Raw genomic sequence first — 20809 nt, 5'->3', positions numbered from 1 at the left:
GGCACAGGCACCCCGAGCGCCGCCTCCCCTGTGCCGGCAGCTGCATCCCATCCGTCCGGTGGTGGGAGATGGAGAGGAGGGCCAGGAGGCGGCTGTTGCTATCGCTCTGATGTCAGGCGCTCTTGCTAACGTGTGGTTGGTTATTCTGCATTTCAGATCGCTGCCGGTCGCCGAGCGCAAAGGGAACGGCGAGACTCCTGCATCTTTCAGCGAGAAGAAAGGAGTCAGCAGAGCAGACTAATACGGACTTGTGTCGAGTGGCCTTGCCCTACAAAGGCTGCCTTTAAAAGAGAAACGCAGTGTTATTTAATGAGCTGTGAGATGAGGCGCTGCTGCTAACGCTCAGATCCCAGGATTCATCGGCTATTCATTGTGCTTAATGTACATGTTTCTGCACCGTGCATTTAGGAGATCCCAGAGAAGAATCCAAAACGGCTGCGGGGGAAAGACCACCAAACATGCCTACAGAAACACTACCGATAGGTAGCATGGTGAAGCCGGTCAGCCCTGCCGTGACTTTCACGTCCGCTGTTCCTCTCCGCATCCTGAACAAAGGACCCGACTATTTTCGCAGGCAGGCGGAGCCTAATCCAAAAAGACTGAGTGCGGTGGAGAGGCTGGAAGCCGACAAGGCGAAATATGTCAAGAGCCAGGAGGTCATCAACGCCAAGCAGGAGCCTGTGAAGCCGGCAGTGCTAGCAAAGCCGCCGGTCTGTCCTGCGGCCAAGCGGGCCCTGGGGAGCCCCACCTTGAAAGTCTTCAGCAACAATGCCAAGACCGAGAGCGGCGTCCAGAGAGAAAATCTGAAACTGGAGATTCTGAAGAACATCATCAACAGCTCTGAAGGCTCCAGCTCAGGTTCAGGGCATAAGCACGGTCCCCGAAACTGGCCGCCTCACAGAGCTGATTCGACAGAGCTGAACCGACACTCGTTTGCTGAGTCTTTGAAAGTTTACCCCACCCAGGGCCGTAGCAGCCCGCAGGAGAGCAGCTCCAATGTCAGCAGAAGGCTTCTAGACCAGTCAGCTGAGACTTTCTTGCATGTCTCTCACAGCTCCTCAGACATTAGGAAAGTAACTAGTGCAAAGCCCTTAAAAGCAATACCCTGCAGTAGTTCAGCCCCACCTCTGCCTCCAAAGCCCAAAATCGCTGCCATCACCACGCTGAAATCCCCAGAGATTGAGGCAGTCGAGTCTGGATGCGGAGTTAGTAGAAGACCCTCCCTACAGCGATCAAAATCAGACTTGAGCGACAGATACTTTCGTGTCGACGCAGATGTTGAACGATTCTTTAACTACTGCGGACTGGATCCTGAAGAGCTTGAAAACCTCGGGATGGAAAACTTTGCAAGGGCTAACTCTGATATTATATCCCTCAACTTTCGCAGTGCAAGCATGATTAGCTCAGACTGTGAACAGTCTCAGGACAGCAACAGTGACCTTAGAAATGATGACAGTGCCAATGACCGTGTGCCATACGGCATTTCTGCCATTGAAAGAAATGCCAGAATCATCAAGTGGTTATATAGCATCAAGCAAGCTAGAGAGTCACAGAAAGTGTCCCATGTGTGAGAGAAAAATCCACCGTAGAAAAAGCAAGGACTGTATCTTTGTCTGTGAATATTCAGTTGTGAAGGGTTGTGAAGTCGACTTGAAGTCTTGTACCCTTCTCAAATCTCTTTGTGTTGCTTGTTGTGCAATGTTTCCAAGTTGCATGCCTGTCAACATGTGAGCTGATCTGGCTTCCACTTGAACAATAACTAACTACAAAGCGTGGCTCAGCATACACATTATCTGCCAAAAGTTTAAGACGAGAATCTAATTAGGGCTTCAGTATAATCAAAGTGTTTACATGGAAAGGTTATATGACTTCTTTGGTATTTATGTGGTTCCTTGTGGATTTTATATATGTCACTTTTTGTCTTAATGCAGTTATTGTCAACTGACGTTACTAGTTTCTGAGTTGAAACAGGATCCCTTTGGGGGTGGGGAGGGGAATAGAATTGGCCAAAATAAGAGGCTTAGGCATACAACAATAGGCAAAGCAACCTTGTCTCTTCTTGAAAGTGCATTATTGGTACATATGAAACTGCTTCTAAAAGGCTACGTTCTTAAATTGTGTGTCGTTGTTAAACTATATATCCCTACTTGTAGTAAGGGACTGTTCAGTAAAGGTTTCTTTTTTCTAGGTAAGCTCCCTCAGTTTTACAGCAGAAGTAGTCCAGTGACTCTGCTTGACCTCTCATAAACTAAATGAGTCCTGCCTTTGGGTTATTGTAAGCATTTTAATGATTTTGTATTATCCCTGTTGGAAAAGCTTAAACAAAGTTGGAGTCAACAGATGAAAAGGGAGTAGGTACAAGGTGTTGTGGGTTTGATTTTTACTCAAAGATTCCTGGTCTTAAACTTTTGACAGGAATGATTAGATCCTATAGCTGATATTGAATGCCTTTATTAGTCAAACGCATCATGACTACAAATTCCATGCTGTCTTTTAATTTTTTTTGTAGGACTATTTGAACAGTTAATGAACAAAAATGGAAACACACAGCCATATCAATATAACACCTCCTGTTCAGAAGTAAATACACTCAGTAGCTGAACTATATCAAAAAAATTGTGATTATGTTGTCTTGCATATGTTATATCTAAGGCTGTGAAAGTTTGTTACAGCTCTAGGAAAGTGTAGAAACATGACAGTATGTAGCTTTGCTTTTTTTTTTTTTTTTTTTTTTTTTTTTTTTTAATCCCTCCTCTTTATGATGGTTAGTGCTGCAGGTCAACCTGTTACAAATCTTTTGACAATCTGTGTCTTCCCAGTGGTTTAATTAACTGTCATTTCAACAGACAGTGGTGGTGTGGTAGTAGAGAAGTTGAAAGTACAGTGGTCTGCTTCATTATTATTGTATACATGCTTTGAAGTAAATTGCAGCACTACCTTATACTTCATCAGCTAATAGGAAACTTTTTTATTGTGTAAATGCTGTAAGACTTTGTATATACTTCAGTTGTTACGAAATCTTTAAAAGGAAGAGTGTTATGCTAATAAATAGCTCCTGGTGCAGGTATGGTAGGGTTTTTGTTCTTTTTTTACCCCTCCCATTCTTAAAACTATATCAGGAACTCAATTGCAGTGTGTTTTAGTGCTGTAGAAGGTCTTGGTTAAATAATAGTTCAGTAAAAGGTTACTTTTACTGAAGTGCTTTTCAGAATATAATTTTTTATAAAGTAACTATAGCAGCATGATCTGTCTGAAGAACTAGAAGAGATTTTCAAGACTCCTAAAATAGCTTGCTTCTTCCTTACCTAGCAATGTTACTGCTCCCGTTTATAGCATCTGTTCATAATGCATCACTGCAGTCTTCTGAATTATTCTTCAGTAGTGCTTATTTATATATTTGAATATTAAAGGTGTTTTACAAAGTCGGGTTCTATCTTTTCTCTAAGCCTGTGGCTCATCTTCTCACTGATAGCCACAGTTCATGCAGGCAAAACTGGAAGCAGAGCCACACAGTCGTTTGTTGCCTATGGAATTATCCTACATCAGGTTTTATATAATTGTTTTCCAAATGGTTGTTCATGGGGCAAGGGGGCGGGGTGGGGGGGTGGGGGGGGAAAGCACACATTCAGTTTCAGGAGGCTACTCTATGGTTTTTACAGTTGGTTTCACGACCTAAGATTTGCAACATTCCTAGTTCGGTCAAAAAAATGAGGAGCTGTGTATTTCAGCTACAGGCACATTTGTGACATTTAAAGCTCCATGGGTTTCAGTTGGCATTGACATCACACTGGTTTTTCAAGCATATTTTTCCAATAGTAAGTTCTACTCAGTTCAGTGACTATTTTGCCAAGGAAAATAATGCTTAAGGGATTCAAGCCAAGTGTAATGCAGCTGTACAGCAATGAAATAAAGAAGTTAAAACCAAAATAAAAATGCACTCACATTATTCTCTCTCAATTGTTTTAAAAATTACGACAAACACGCTATCTCAACTGTTGTCAGCCAAAAACAGTAATAAAGAAGCCTGTATAACTAGAAAATGGATTAGAGCATATGCTGGTATTCTGAAGTTGTTTCCCAGGGTTTGTTAGGAAGCCATAGGCTCCTGAGAAATCAAATTCATTTCCTTTTAATGCCACAAGGGCTTTAGGCTTGTGAGCTATCTGTAAGAGAGCATTTCCTCACCCGAGATCTTAAGCAGCACGTTTGACACCGCGCAGGCTCTGACTCCACTCTCCCTGTTGCATGCAATACGCGCGCGAAAAAGGCTTTACAGGACCCAGACCTTCACAGTCAACTGAACTTGCAGCTCTGGTGAGATTGCAGTAATAGAAATCACAAGACTGCAAAATGTCCACCAGGCTTTGAACACGCAGGTAGCAATTGCCTTCATTTGTCGCTTCATTACGGTTTGTGCAGATAGGGTTTATGTATTTATAGTCTTGCCATTACCTGTACGTTTGCATAAAAACCAATTTGCTGGTGTCTGATCTGTTTTTGTTTTCAGATGGGGATAACCGTTTTGCCTTTGCAGACAGGTAATCCGTCATGTCGAGAGGGTCAGCTGTTTGTCTCTGCCTTAGGAGATCCCTGAGTGCCGAATGTTGGATTTGCAGGGAGTTGTAACCAAGTCACACACCCCATCAGGGACCCGTTCTGGTTGTGTTCCTGCTGTCTCCAGCAGGCATTTACTCAGGTGCAAAGTGCACAGCAAGCCTCCGTGGTTAAACAACAGCTCTCGTGTCAGCAGCAGATCTGGAGGGAGATGCAAGTCTCTGGCATCCTGTGAAAGCCGGTGCTGAGCCCAGCGCTGACAGTCCTGGCCCCAGCAGTGAAAAAGAACGCAGTATGTCTTCAGTAATTAGTATGAATTCACAGACACAAAAGAAACCGCCACAGAGGTTTGTGGGAGTTCTGTTGTTTTGACTTGCCAGGAAGGGAAAGGAAGAGGAAAATTCTGTGGCAAAGTACACTTTGAAAGCCATGTACAGCTTTGTGCAGACATAAACCAGTTCTCTGAGTGAAAGAGATGGGCAGCAAAGTAAAACCGGTCTTTTAATCACTTCATATTATATAGTAACAACGTTGAGAAAGATGAGGGATGTAGGATCTGTGCCACAAATTTAGATTCAATGAATACAAGTACTGAAATTTTCTTTTTTATTAATAGTTTCTGCAAGAGAGCACGCTGTGCTGTGAGTGTATGCACCATCTGAGTGACCGAGGGCTTTTGAAGGGTAAACACAGAATGGTTGATGCTTTTGGCAGAAATTCAAAAATCAAAAGGCACGCTCAGACAACAGAGCGAATCAGTATTGCTGACTTATCTCTTTTTACAGCAGTTTATCCATCCATGGAGGCCATATGCGTTTGATTCCAGTCATTCAATGAAAAACAAAGTGCTTAATGGAGCTCTGCAGTACAGAGCTGAATAATTTCAGTGTGCAGAGAAGAGGAAAAGGGCTAAACCTTAAAAACAGTCTTCCCAATACCTATTGATTATGGGATGGTAATGTTTAGTACATTATGTTCAGAGCTTACTTGTTCATAAGAAACTTTTATTGTGCAGAGTAGTCAAACCAATAAATCCAGGAGGTTCCAGTTTTCTAAGGCTATAAAACGCATGTTTTATGTGATTAATGGTGCCACACCAGTAGCTGAGCACATTAGGCTTAGACTATAAGAGCATCTGGAGCTTTGTGCCCGTGAACAGTAAGGATCCGTTGCCTATTTTGGCAATGAATATAAATGCACATATAGTGTAAGGTTCCTTTGTGCCGTACAAAAGAATGAATTGGTCAAGGTGTTTTGTCCTGAATTGTAATATAACTGTATTAAAATCTTTGTTACCAAGGCTTAAATGTTCACTGATATTCTGAATTCATCTGACATTACCTGCTGTCAGCAGAAAGACTCCAATAATCTGCCCCTTGAAATATATCACCCATAGCTTAATGGGAAAGGCCATTAAAATTGTCTGTTCAGTCTAAGGACTTTTATTTCCTGATGATGGCATCTGTTAAGTGAACCTCTAAATAAGCAAATTTCAGTCAGAAATATTAACTCATGAATGCCTTGCATTTTTCTCCCTGGAAGCCCAAGTGGTGATCCAAACCTGTGTCCTAGTGTTTTTTGCAGTTAGTAAATTGCTGCTAAAATTCAGTTGTTGTCCATTTGGGGTGCAGTACAATCTAAAGTGGAGACACCTACACCACACCATCTGTCTTGCCCTCATAGGTATGAACAGCCTTCAAGCACATTTTATATTTGATCACTTAAGAATTTGGTTATGGCTGCCCATCAAAACTCAGTAATAATAAGGGGTGACTTTTTTTTTCCTTAGTTGTCATGAAAAATAATCATTTATATAACAAAAACTGTAGTCTCTTAAATGGTCATTCTTCTAAATTTAAAGTAATTTTCATGGTAGTCTTATGACAAGAGTAAGAGAGTGCTAGTGTCTGTGCTTTTATTATTTCCTTCTTTTGACACTGCAAGTCTTCTCCACCTTCTTAGTGTCTTGCATTTTCTGAGTTTTCCCAGCTTCCATTCTTCCTTTCTGCATGCACCTTTCTTGTCTTGTCTAGCTTTTTCATCTTCTTTTCTCTGAAATGTATGATCAAGGTCGTCATCTTGTCCTCGGTTATCTTCCTTTCTTAAGCAGCCTCATCCCTTAGTTACGTTAATGCCCTTGCATCCCAAAGCAACTTTCCCACAATTTGTCCTGTCTTTCACAGCCCCCATATTCCTGGCAGCCTGTCTCCAACGGAGTAACCCTGGCTGCCGTTGAGCTGCCATGTCCTGAACAGATAGTAATCTATTTATTGGGTTATTTTAAAATTTTCTGGCATGCCATGCTATTTGCAGGCAAGATGAAGCAGCAAGACGTGGTTCTTCAGGAAGAAGCAGTGATTGAAAACACTCATGAAGAACAGGATACCAAACATATCTTGAAATATCAGTCTCTTGGTCCAAAATTGCTTGTATTTCCTTCTCTGCTCTATGTCGCCCAATACATACTCCTGCTACTTCTTTGGCTCCATATAAAATGCTGGCTCGAGGACCGCATGCAAAGGGGGTACAATTTGCAGTGAAGAGAATGCTCCGTGCCCGCTATCCAAGCAGTAGATACTGTTTTGCCTTCTGCTGTTCGGCAACACGGTACCCGTGTCTCACACCTGTGGCATCCAGACCACTTGCACTGCGTGCCGAGTTCCCGGGCAGGTGGCCGGAGAGCGCTGCCTGAAGACTACCGTAAAACAAGAGGGCAGTGGGAGCTCCAGAAGAGACAAAGTCTATCCTCACCTGGTCATTGCAGGAGACTTCCCGCTGTGGTAAGAGAAGAGCAGGTTTAGAAGCTAAAATCCCCAGGCTGCCATCTCGTGCAGCCCTGGGGCTGTGGGTCCAGCACCTCAGCCCTGCGTGTGGGGAAAGGATGTTAGTGTGTTCATCTGGGAGACAGGATGAACTAGTGTATGGAAGCAGAAGGTGCTTGGCGAAGCGTGCGACTGATTCAGTAAGTGCCTGCTACTCATATCTTAAAAAAATGAAGAAGATGGAAAAAAAGAGAACAGGGCTGAAATTGGGACAACATCTGTGTATGCAAATGCTCTCAGACAAGATGTAGAGGTGGGTATATAGTTTTGCTTTTTAAGAAATGAAGCTTTTAACAGATCTTTTAATAAATGACCTGCTTTCCAAGTATAATGTTTTATGAAGTCAGGCTTGCCGTTCTGACCCATAAAAGCTTTGCTGCTCTCAGCATGGAGCATTTAGAAATGCACTGACAGTGATTTGGGGTGGCTTAAGTAGTAGGATAAAAGGGTTCTTAGCTGAACATGAACTTTATTTTACTAAAGTTTTGGAAGATGGTGGTTTTTTTCTTTATTTTAAATAGATTGTGAGGGGCAACAGAAAACTAACATAGTCTTATTTATTAGTGTTGGCCTGCAAATAAGACTGGACAGCACAGGTTCAGTTAATGTGTCTGACTGCATGAAAATTACAGTATTAGGTTTTGGCAAAGGCTTGATTTTCTTCGTCTGTGTTTTGCATGGCTTGGAGCATATCAGCTTACATGTATCTGGCACAAAACTCACTCATCTGAAAATGCTTTCTGCAAGCTTATGGGTTTGAGTCCATCAGCTGAATTTTCTACAAGAGGGACATTGAGGTGCTGGAGCGTGTCCAGAGAAGGGCAACAAAGCTGGTGAAGGGTCTGGAGCACAAGGCTTATGAGGAGCGGCTGGGGGAACTGGGGTGGTTTAGTCTGGAGAAAAGGAGGCTCAAGGGGGACCGTATCGGTCTCTACAGCTGCCTGGAAGGAGGTTGTAGCAACGTGGGAGTCAGTCTCTTCTGCCAAGGAACAAGCAATAGGACAAGAGGAAATGTCGTTGCACCAGGAGTGGTTTAGGTTGGATATTGGGAAAAATTTCTTCACCAAAAGGGTTGTCAGGCATTGGAGCGGGCTGCCCAGGGACATGGTTGAGTCACCACCCCTGGAGGTATTTAAAAGACATGTATACGTGGTATTTAGGGACATGGTTTAGTGGTGGGCTTGGCAGCAGTAGGTTAGAAGTTGGACGTGATTATCTTAAAGGTCTTTTCCAACCTAAACAATTATATGATTCTATGATTCTTTCGTGTTGAAGGACTCTGAACAAAGAGTTGTCATAACACTTTTGATTTCCCATGTTTTTGTTTCTAGCATGTTCAGCCAATAAGACCTTTCAAATCCTTTCCTACAGACCGAGTGAAATTTGGAGCTTTGTATCACTAAACGCTCCAGCATTGAATTCAGTAGGTAGAGAGCAGGCAAGAAGTTGTATTGTAACTTTTGTTTTTATTATTATCTTATTTTGCTGTTGTTTCTCAGTAAATTGCAGAGTTGGGGGTCCGTGTCGTCGTCCCCCCCCCCCCCCCAAATGCCATACAGTGAAGCAGAGCCAAAGAACCTAATAAAACCATACAGATTTTCCCCAGAGTGGCATAAGGAAACTTTAAAACATGTCTGGGTGCATCATCTGGAAAGACCATGGGAAAACCGGATACCCAAATTCTGGCCCCATTGAAGTCAATGGGAATTTTATCACATTTTAAGAGGGGAAGGCAGGATTTCACCTACTGTCAGAGCTTAATATTTTGCCCTATTTCGGGATGGGTTTTTTTCCATGTTGTAAATCTTGTGCATTAGTTTTCTACTTACTCTTCTGGCTCCTTAAGCAGCACAAGGGGAAATGCCCTCCAGGCACTGCAGGTAGGAGCCCCAGGAGCAGGGAAACCACATGGGTGTGCAGAGATCCCTCCTCGCTTCCAGACAGACCCACAGCAGCATGGATGGAGCAACCACTGTTTGCCTGGGCCATCAGCCTGGTTTGGTCCAGAGGGTAAAAAGCCAGTGTTTTCTCTGAATTTTATTTATCTTCCTGCCTTGCAGGTGTGTCCCATGGTAGCCTGGCATTTTTAGAAGCGTATGGATCTTACCAAGATAATGCCTAGTAAAATTATTTACCCAAAGGCTGTGTCAGGCCCCTGAGACCTAGCGGACATGAGTGCCAGAGGACATAGCCCTGATTTGAACACAAGGAAGCAGCTGCACGGTCGCTGTCTCATCCTTTGGTGTAGAAGGAGAAACCACCCTGGGTGGTTCAAACTCCCCATCTACAGCTTCTTCCGCTTGCTGGGCTAAGAAATTTGTCCCCATACTGTATTCCTCTGCCGTGGCACCTTTCAGGCACCTGAAAAGGACCATCTGGGCCACGATTCTCCTAGAAGATGCTGCCCACACATGCAGCTGCATTTGTCACACCTAGGCTATGACTAATTTTTCAGTTTTGCTGCGTTCACTCCCAGAAGAGTTGTATAATCTGCACTGAACTATCTTAATGAAAAGTATTGAAAAAAGTAATGAAAAGTATTTTTTTCTACAGGATGTAGATCTGTGAGATGAGGCAAGAAAGAGGTTTGGTGAAGTACAAAATACTAGTCCTGGTGTGAGGAGAAGGCCAGGACCTACCTGCCCAGCACAGGTTGTGTCTTTTCACACATAGGTAGCACACATTATGATTTGTTCTCTGAATTTTTACTGAACTGCTAATGACCAGCTTATGGAAAACCTGGGAACTAATAAGCCACCATGTATATTTGTAACAAGCCTCAGGGGTGCCCCTTTCGTTCATCTCTAAACACCAGTGAGGTGTTTCAGGAGCAATGTACGACTGGTGCTATATTAAAACAAATTTACCCTGCCTCAAACCACATTTAAGCAATAAATTGCAAAGTAGTCAGCTGTGATCTCAAAAATCTTTGTGGAAGGTTATTTATCTGAGAGGCCATTTCAGAGATGTTCAGGGCTCCTTGGAAGGTCACTGTTGAAAGGTGGATGCTTCACCTCTGGTTGTCTTACTTACAGCTCTGCTATGGAAGAGGGAGCAAGGGGGGCGCTTTGGGACCCTGTTCTGGCCAAGCCCCCACCACGGGCAGGACACTCCTGCGCTGCTGAGGCTCTGGGATGTGTGTGGTTTAATACCTAATGACAGCTGTGGTGTGGAATTAGAGATTTTTCTAATGGACTCATTCCCATGCAAGTATCACACAGAGCTGATGCTCAGGGACACGCTGGGTTTTCAGGGGGCTGCTGAGTGAACAGATGTGTAATGCCATGAAATTGTGGAATGTGTTGAAAGCGTATGGAAAGGGGTTTCTTGGCCACGTGTTTTGCTGAATAAAAAATAGCGTTTCACATGGTTGAAATCATGGCAGAGCACTCGGATTCAGTAGATACTGGGCAGAAGTCAGCGGTCCGTCTGGCTGGCTGAATGAAAGAGCCGGTGTGACTTCAGCAGCGATAAAGTCCTGCAGCTGTATCAGCTTCTTCTGGGATACAGCACAACATGCCAGGAGAGGGGAAGGCTGTGTGCACTGGAAGGAGGGATGAACTTTACCAAGCCAGGCTTAGGCAATTAATTATATTTTTAATTCAGCATTTTTACAAATCATTTATAGCTTCATATTAATATAGAGGAAATCTAATCCGTTGGCTTAAAGTGTTGTGATGGGTGGTGGTTTTAGTTTTTTAATTTTAAGTTCAAGAAGCAGTTCAATATGAACACCTGGCAGCTATTGACACTCAACCCTTTTTTTCACTGTGCCAGATGATAGCAGGTCATGCAGATAATAGTATGGGGTTGTTAGCTGGGTTGTGAAGAAGATGAACCTCTTTGGAAAAAAACAACAAACTGAATAAACACAAAACATACAGAAGCTTTTCCTGACTGATGCTATTGCACATGTGTCTTTCCCAACGAGTAAGCTGTAGGCTCCAAAAATAAGTGATAGACTTGCTGTCTTTAAAACCATTGAACAAGGAAGCAGGAGAGAAAACATGATTTTTTAGAGCAACCTTGATGTTAGTGTATCCTGCTCCTGTCCTGTCGTGTGGGGGGACAGCGAGGGAAGAGACCGCTGCTTCAGCACGTGGTCTGCAGGAGAACAGAAGGGGGAGCAGAAATATGGTCTGAAAATAACACTAGCCGTGACAGTCAGACCACGAGGTCTTCCTGAGGAGCAGTCTGCAGGAGCAGAGCTTATCACCGTGTTTAAATGAACAAGCTTTTCAGAGCAGGGATGTGGAACTGTTTCGCTGCTCAGTGGTCCCAAACGATCTGACTGGCCATGGCCCCCAGTGCTGGCTTTTTAGTTTTTATTGCTGCTCTCATAATGCATCCCCACAGACTCATTTGTAATGCTTCTCTCATTTCTATAAGTGGGGAATGCCAAGATAAGAATACTGGAGGTCTTTGTACTCTCAGCAGTGAAACACAGCAGAGATGGGAGCGATACGAAAGGTCCAGGAGTCCAGGAAATTATCCTCAGCCAGTTCCCTTCAGAAACCACCCCCTCTGGGGCAGGCACTGATGTGCGATAGCGGAGGCGGGAGCTGCATCCTTTAAACATTTTGGAAAGGAATTACTGGCCTCTTTGAACAAGATGCTAATCCCAGGCTGCCTCAGAGCTTCTGCTGAAAACAAATTGTCACTTTTCTCAGTCCTGCCCTGCATGCCACCTCAAACAGTTTTGCTGCTGCAAATAACCAGCATTTCTACAGTGATTTAGTAGGTGTGTTTGGGGGGTTGGGAAATGGCACGTTCAGGAGCTTGTTGGCTGAGCTGTGTCCTCACATGTCCCTTCCACCCTGTTGCAGGAAGGTACGCTTCTGCAGAGCAATGTTTCTTGCCTCTGTGTTTCCTCTGTGCTTCACCACTGCTATTTCTTCCCGAGACCCGTGTTTTTACATCAGCTACTCAGAGGCCAAAGATCCTTTCTCCTGGACCTCATCATTCTGATGTTGACTGGTGAAACCAGAAATCTGAGCTGCAGCTCTTTGCCAGTTTGACTCATCCTTGAAATTTTTCTGACAACAACTTGGGTCTCTATTTATGAACAGCCATATGAAACTGTTTCATGAAGTATATCACTAAAACCTGAGTTTTCCTGTTCCTTTTTTTTACTGTAAGATGAGGCCATTTATCTTTCTCCCTTGATATTTTTAGTCTTTAGATTTTCTCAGGTTGAAACATTTATTCCTTTAGGCAATGGTTTCTATGTGCTTTGAAAGAAAGTCTATTATTTCTTAATACTATGGTAAATGTAACTCTACTAAACTATTGATATGCACGTAGTTAGTCCATCGGTTAAATATGCATTAGTGACCAGGATGAAGGAACAGTAAATGTATGGGAAATTTTAAAAATAAATTTATGAGAATCAGTTTGGAGCAGTTCCAGTATATCTGAGCCCTGCAGATGTAACATGGGCTGCCTGCATTTGCAATGCACAGTAAAAATTATCAGAAGATTCTGATTAGTAAATGGAATGCATAATGTGTTCCCAACAGACCATTTTCCCATAAGAAATAACTCATGTTGAACCCTGTTTATTTTTCAGCTGAATTGATATTGAGGAAAATTATCTGTGGAATGGGGGAAATAAAGCAAGCCACCTTCAAGTTGCAGGAACCCCAAATCAAACAATCCAGTTGAAACACTTCTGTATTATTTCTCACCAAAAAAATCTGACGGACAAGTGAGTCGTGACAGAGCAGTAAGTCTCTGCTTCCAGGGATTTGTGGTTTCTCAGGGTCCCACGGTAGATGGGCCCCGCCACCACCTGCAGCACACCCCACTGCTGTCCTGGCCCACCGCTCAGGGGCTGCTGCTCACAAGCAGAGTTAGCTCTGTCTTTAAAATAAGAAGGTGTTTTGTGCAAGTTGCTGCTTTAAGATGGCTGCTAAGTTCTCTTTGCCCTGCTTCCCGAAGACGAGTCTCCTTTGGACAGCGTGAGCAACCGTAGCCATTGCATGGTTATCTCTCCTGGTGCAGCAGTGTGTGGTTGTGTCCTGTTATCTTTAGGAATATGTGCTTCACTCCATCTCAGCAGCCCCTGCACCACCGTGAATTGCTTACATGGCCCGTAAGAGCGTACACATTGCACAATGTGGAAGTACTTTCATAGTATGGTATCACAGCTGGTGATGGGCAGTGAAGCAGCTGATATCCTGATGTACCAGTTCGCATCTCACATGAAGGAAGTGACTTGTGTCTAAACTGGGTGGATCTTTGGAGCCTGGAGAATTCATGGTTGTCAAAGTCAACATGTCCATGGTGGGAAGCGCTGTGCTCTGAGACCCTGCTCTTCTGCACCACAAATGCTGGTGTTTTCTGCTCTGTGGGAATTTCAAAATTCTTTGGAAATAGGAACTTTGAGATCTCAATCTCTTCTGGAGAGGTCTTTTTCCTAGGACAGCTTGTTGGCACAGCTGTGCCAGCTGTTGTTTCGGGTTAATCTGTAAACTCAAGCAGGCATTTACAGCAGTTACAACCCCTACTTTTTTCAGTTCTTTCCAAGAAATAGCTGAGAAACCTAGAGATGTATTCTCTGTGTTAAAACATACGAACAGAGAATCTGGGAAATTATTAGGAAAGGCAACTATTTCCTTTGGCTGTCCAAGAGCACTCACACTACAGAAAACGGGTCCATGCTCATACCAAATATCTTAAAATATGTACACTTGTTACATGTAGAGCACTGAAAACTAAATAAAGGGAGGCTACTGATTTCTCTTTTTACAGATTAGGTTTTAGATTGCAGAACAGCTGCATGTTGGAAATTGCTGAGGGTGAGATTGGATTGACTGTGCCCTCAAATGAAGTATCACCTCGAAACATGAATGTGAGCTTCAAAATGCTGCATTTCAGCTTGGCAGTCAGGCCTGGTCAGGATTTGAACAGGAGGTTTCTTTGGGATCTTTGGATACCGAGTGAAACGTCTCTGACCATTCAGTATCTGCACTGAGATAACTTATCAGTGTATCAAAATGCAGCAGGCTTTGTGTTTTTGAGGACCCAATATCTTTCTGATCACTTCTGCGCAGTAAGCATGCTGTAACCTTGCTATAAAAAAGATTGTCTTCTGTTTTCTTTTATCATATTAAAAACTCACCATAGTCTTTTTCATCAGTAGTTAAATTTCTGGGCTGGTAGCAGTGATTACTTGCGTGTACTCTGCATTCACACTCTGATTTTGAGTCCTTCTCAGTGATAAGCTGTGGAAAACACCAAATAATTATTGCTGAGGATGCCACAATGATGTAACTGCAACCCTCTGTAGCTGAAAAATATCAGTGACATTTCTCTGTTCATCTAATCCCTGATTCTGAGATATCATCAGATCAAAGCCAACCACTCAGCCAGTGTATGCTGGGTTTTCTTCATTTCCAAAAGAAATACCACAACTTGCAGAGCAGAAAATCCCCTATATCCTTCTGTAAAATCCTGCAGTGAGACACACTTATGACTGTGAAAGGAGGGAAAAGCAAATAAAGTTCTGACCCCCTGTGGAAGTAAACTCCTATCATTTCTGTCATCAAAGCTCTGATTTCATCCAGGAATTACAATTGCTTTTCCTTTAGAAAGTAGTTTGTCTCCTTGAACAGCATTTTTTAAAAAATGCAGCGCTATCACTACAGGTATGCGTTAGTGGGAAGTGATGTGCCATTGTGAAACACAATCTCCAGAAATTTAATTCCTCCTAAGTGAGTTCTGTTATGTTGGCGTTTGGGGTTTTTTTTCCCCCCTTTTAAATATACTCATTAATTTTTAGGCCAGATGAGATCACTGTAATGGTTTTTCTGACTTTCTCTAAACACCAATTATAACCAGGCATAAATTAATTCCCCTTCGAATTACAGGCTGTATTTCAGTTGAGAAATCCTATTTTGATTTGAACAAAGGCAGTGATGGAGAACCCACAACAGCATTTCCTAAACCATTTCAGTGGTTAATAACCCCCTGCTTAGATAAATTGTAATCTCCTCTGCAGTCTGAATTTGTCCAGCTTCAAACAGCAGCCCCACGGTGCTGCTGTGCATTTGTTTGCTAGGCTGAGGAGCCCACCACCGCGGTTTTGCTCACCGTGTAGGTGCAGAGACCACGATTGGGTCTGCCCTTAACATTTTCTTGGGCAAACGAAACAGCTCTCAGATGAACTGTTTTTCATCCTACCTGCTCCAAGGTGTCCAATCAGAACTGACTGGCACAGTCAAGATGAAAAGGTCTGCTATCCATGCATACACCGTTGGGGTAGTGCTAATGATACTTTCTTGTCTTTGTGCAGTCTTTTCACATGCTGGAGCAATGGTTGAGCTTTACAGGCTGTGTCTGAAGCAAGTCACCCCTGGGAGGGTGACCAGAGCTTCTTGCCCCTTCCTGCCATTCACGAGGCAGCATGGTCACCTCTGCCAGCACACCGCCGATCTGTCAGCACATCACCACACGCCATCTCTCCCTAACCCGCTTGAGTCACAATGATCCATGGTAAAGAAACAACCCACAAAACAACAGAAAAACAGCAACACATTGTTCAGAGTGTTAAGACTAACCTAGATCACAGTGACAGAACAGGGCTGGAGAGCGGTGGAGCGAGCAGCAACATTGGGCCACCTGCAGTCAGGACATAGCACTCAAGCTCAGCCAAAACTTTGCTTTGTCCAAGGCACATTTCCATTGAACAGTCCTTATTAGGATCTCCTTTTTCCTGAATATTTACGCCTCGCTTGGTACCAAATTGCATGTTGCTCAAGGTCTCCCTCAAATACACACAGCCTTGGATTAGTTGACAGTTAATCCCACTAGACATCATTATACACACACACCTCCTGTGTTAGGGCCTACAGCATTCAACAGTCTCCTTGCTTGCTCTGGAGGAACCAAAATAATTTTGCTCCGTCTCCAAATTTTGTTAATTCTTTTATCTGTTAAAAAAGCCAAACGGTTCTCCAAAGTTCTTAAGCAATTACCATTCTTAAGATTGATAATCTATTACTAATAATGATTTAAAAGTTTCTCTTTCGATGGGTTATTTTATAAGTCTGTGTCAAATTTTTTGTGAGGGACCCTCGCGGTACGTTTGTTGGGAAGTCACATCTGTAGTCCTCAGTGTTGTCTTCAGAGATCACTTAAAGACAGCTGGGGTGTTCATCAGTATCCGTTCACCAAGTGAACAGCTACTTTCTCTTCATACCTCCCTTTTCTCTACAGCTTCCTCAGAAATGGAGCCCTAATGTCATGGTGCCCAGAGCACAAGCTTTCAGAAGAGGTTAGGTCCTCTCTAATAACAGCCTCATATAGAGCACCACAAAGTGTCACCACAGTGGAAATATTAGCACAGTTGTGTCTTCACTGTCGTTTTGCCATCACATTTTAAACATCCTCTGAAGTTCCTTATGAACATGTTGATTCAAAAAAAAAAAAAAAGTTATTTTCAGCATAAGGGAGACAACAACTAATGCTACATGTGTACAAGTGTCCAGTTACTGTGGGTGGAGCTCCCATCACTTCTTGGACAGCCTGACCTCTGCCCATCAGCTTTTTCCTGCTGAACTTTGTCTGACTTGAAAGAGTGAAATTAATTTTTTTTTCTCCTCCTGTGTAGCTCATGTATCAGTCAACAACTGTCAGCTTTGCCAAGAGCAACTCTTGCTCTGTTAACCCACAAACTTGCTCGTGACAGTTCCACATGGACTTACCACAACCTACTGACTTCTGGGTCTGCTCAGGATTTCTCACCCACACACAGCACAGAAATAATATTAACATCTTCCACTTAAATCAACAAGACAGTTTTGGGACCCTGATTACCACCGTTAAGCCAAACCATAAATGTTTCTGTAAACCTCAAGAATGTGAGTTTAGAGTGTGAAAAGATGTGAAAATTCACCTGTCACAGGTGCTACTGCAGTTTCAGTTTTGTATAAACATAGATTAACCTTTTTTTTTTACTTAGTGGGCCTCCTAATGAAATTTCTTGTAACTGCTTTTGTTTTTAACTTTACTATGCTTTAATTCAGTAATTGGTTTATGACTGTAATTACTAGTCTTTCAGGCAAAGCTTATTAAAAACAAATTAGGTTGTTCAAAACTGGTGATTTTATGATCATATAGATCAATATAAATCACAGTTAATTAAGCTCCTTATCACTTCGGTTTTCCATATGCAATTTATTACAGCATTGCAATAACTGGCAATATTCCTACCTTTCCATACCAATTTAGTTATATTTAACAGAATTTGGTTTACAGTAACAGAGGCTGAAAACCAGACTTTTAAGTTGCCTGCTGCAGAGTAACAATGAAATGATAGTATAAATTCATAGTGTGTATCTACATAGGAAAAAAAACATAAATGTGAGCAGAATCTGAAAAATGGTTTTTAAAAAAATGAGAAAAAAAAAAAAAAGGCAAGCCAAGTGAAAACTGTATTTGAATCTTTGTTTCTTTTCCAAAGCTTATCAGAGCTGTTACAGAATATAATCCTGGCTGCACTATAATGAACAAAAAAACCCCAACCCTTAGCTAGTTAAGATTGGTAGTATTCCTTAAGATGTCCAAGCCAAAATGTGCAAAAAAATATATTCTGGACTTGTTTTCTTTCTTACAAGAACCGTTCTGTAATAAATTTCTCTTTAATGGCCAGTAACATTAATCTAATTAAAGTTTTTGGTGTCAAAACAATGTAGAATTTACCAACATGCAATGCCTTGAAATTTACCTCCCTGACCCTGTAAATCACGCTGTGTTGCACTTGCTATAGGGAGCTTGCACTACAGAGCGGTATGGTGCCTGTTTCTATGTGGCAGTAAATGTAATGTAACGCAGGGTCTTTCAAACACGGTTTGAGCAGCCTGAGTTCAGCAGGGTGCCTTCTACTTGTCCCAGGGAACACATTGGTTCTTCTGATGTCAGTGAAGTCATGCTACTGATGTCAGTGGAGCTTGGGTTTCTTTGTCAGTTTTCAGTGATCTGACAGCCAGTGTGTTGCTTTTTGTTGCTAATCTTGTTGATTTTTATACCAGGCCGGGTAACTTGTGTCCCTGCCCTAGGTTCTGCCCCTCAAATGTCCTTAGACTTTGCCTTTTGTGAACCACACTCACATCTTCATGCATGTCTAGAAAATGTCTGTTGGGAGTAATTCAGTTAAGAGAGGTGCAGGGAAAACTCTTCTTACGTTATTTTATAATGTTATAACACTTATTACATTATTTTTACATCATTTACCTTTTCCTTACCATGCAGGTGCTAGACCAGGTGGCACAATTGGAGAAAAGAAAACTTTAAGACACACTATTCCCTCACAATGTCTGACAAGACACTAAAATGTTGATGTGGATCTAAGAAAAGTTATTACCTATCTCTCAAACCTGGTGTCTCCTATATGTCCAGATGAACATGGCTGTAGCAAGACTGATCACTATGCATGCAATCCCAGGTGCTATGCATGAAAAGGATGACCCATAAGCACCTTATCCTCTGCTAATTTTTATCAGCTTCCAGATGCTTTGTTTTCACAGCTACAGACTTTTGCAGGAGTCTCTATGTGTTAATGTTTTTAAAAAATGCTGTTCTCTTCAGGAGTTTTGCCCTGAATCAGGATCCCCCGGGAATATCCCCACCAAAACCTCCAAGACAATGTTCAACAATCTTGCAAATATTTGATCTTCAAAGAGGTGTAATTTAAAATGCAGGTGTTTTTTAATGCTTATAGAAAAAGATCATGATCCAGAAATTCCTGCCACCTACGGTTATTTCCTGCACTGACCTTCTCCATCTTTGCTTTCATATTTATTACGGCTGGAGAAGTGCACTAGCTTAACATGATCAACGCAAATTTAATGGATTTCAAAGGTGTTTGGAATAGTTTTCAATCCCAAGCATAATCCTGCTTTCTTGGAAAAGAGGCATTTGTGAGTGTGGGAGGATTTAGTGAATCTTACTCCCTTGGGGAATCTTTGCTTGTTTTTTTTTTCTTTTTTTCCCCCCCCCCCCCAGTTGTCGTAAGATGTGTTTTGAATGTTGCCTTTTTACTGCCTGGTAACAAAGAGCATCACTTGATTGCAGGGATCATTGATAGTTTTAAAATACTTAATTTCAGAGATATCAACATGTTTCTTTACAGTCCTCTTGGGCTGAGGTGCTCTGGTTAAGTATAATTGCAGCACTACACACACACACACACTTAAACGTATATCCATACCTTTTAAAAGATCACAGGGTCATGTCTATCCAGGGATGCTAGGAAGCAGTAGGAGCTGCTCCCACCTCTCCATGGACACACGAAGGCCATGCTGAATGTGAGGTAGGAAGCTAGTTGTGCTTTGGGGGCTCACCACGAAGGGGCTGGCAGGTGGGATGCTGGGCTGTAGCCAGGCTCTGCCCAGCATGGCTGCCCAGCCTCTCCGGGGCCCCAAATAAAAGCTCACCTCAGGCCAAACCGACTAGCTCCATTAATCATTTATTAAACTGGGCTGCTGTGGGACAAATGTTTCCAGGCTGCTGGGTTTAAGTCCAATGCACTGGTGTTACCCAATATAATCACTGCACGGTTCCTACAGTCAGTGCTTTATGTAATATATCTTTGGAAACCTCAGTCCTGTAAGTTTAATTGACTTACTGGAGAAGAAACAGACAAACATGAGCTGATAACATGTACTACATCTCACACTGGAGGTGTTCTGTGCAGGTCAGGATTCAATCATCTCACAAAAGCAATACTCTTTCTTTTAGTTCAAATGGAAGAAGAATAAACCTAAGATTTGGGGGTTTTCCCCCTTACCTCCCATCTCTTGAACGAAGACAACCGATGTTCATCCGCATGCCTTGTTCTGTGCTTCAGGTGGGATTTGGGTTTGTAGAGGGTTTGAAACACTCAGTGAATTATACTGACACGAGGGAAGCAGACTAGTGACGACTGCTTTGAAACACTTCCATTTCTGCTCTGGCCAGTTCTGAAATGAAATCTCACTAAAGCACCCTGGTACTTAAATTAGTGAAAACTGCCTTCTGCTGTCTCCTGAAACATCTCAGCTGAACTGCATTGCCCTGGTGGGCTTGAAAAAATGAGAAAAATCCTGCCATTGAGAATGGTTGCTGGGGATCATAGCTTTGATAAAATATGCTTGATGTTCAGATTGCAAGCTGTTATTCTCTCACATTATATTTTGTTGTGTATTGATAGCTACATTATTAATATATGGCATACAGCGTGCAATTCGCCTCTAGAGGAGCTTTAAAAAACAGTGACTTCTGATGCAATCCGGGACTGAGTTCAAAAACAAAGCCCAAGAAATTGTACTGATTGAGGGTCACCAGCTGTTTGTGTCCTCGGACAAGATGAGTTATTTTATGGACTGTCATTTTTGTAGTTGTAATGGATTCACAGGGGCAAGTTTAAGATACACAATTTTATTGTTCAAAGG

The 20809-nt window shown here is 42.5% G+C and overlaps 1 protein-coding gene across 11 annotated transcripts in view; it reads left to right on the top strand.

The window, feature by feature from the left end:
- Positions 1 to 4485, top strand: part of FAM110B (family with sequence similarity 110 member B) — a 116157-nt gene extending 111672 nt beyond the window's left edge. For all 11 annotated transcript variants that reach the window (XM_080379129.1, XM_080379137.1, XM_080379138.1 and 8 more), the window contains one exon: positions 157 to 4485. In XM_080379129.1, coding sequence (XP_080235255.1) covers positions 459 to 1571 — 1113 coding nt within the window. In that variant the 5' untranslated portion in view covers positions 157 to 458 and the 3' untranslated portion in view covers positions 1572 to 4485. The remainder of the gene's footprint in view (positions 1 to 156) is intronic.
- The last annotated feature ends 16324 nt before the right edge of the window (positions 4486 to 20809 follow it).

This window comes from Falco punctatus (assembly GCF_963210335.1).
Source record: "Falco punctatus genome assembly, chromosome: 3".
In the NCBI taxonomy this organism is placed as follows: Eukaryota; Metazoa; Chordata; class Aves; order Falconiformes; family Falconidae; genus Falco; species Falco punctatus.
Note: the sequence above shows the minus strand (reverse complement) of the source record. Positions and strands in the feature narration are given on the sequence as shown.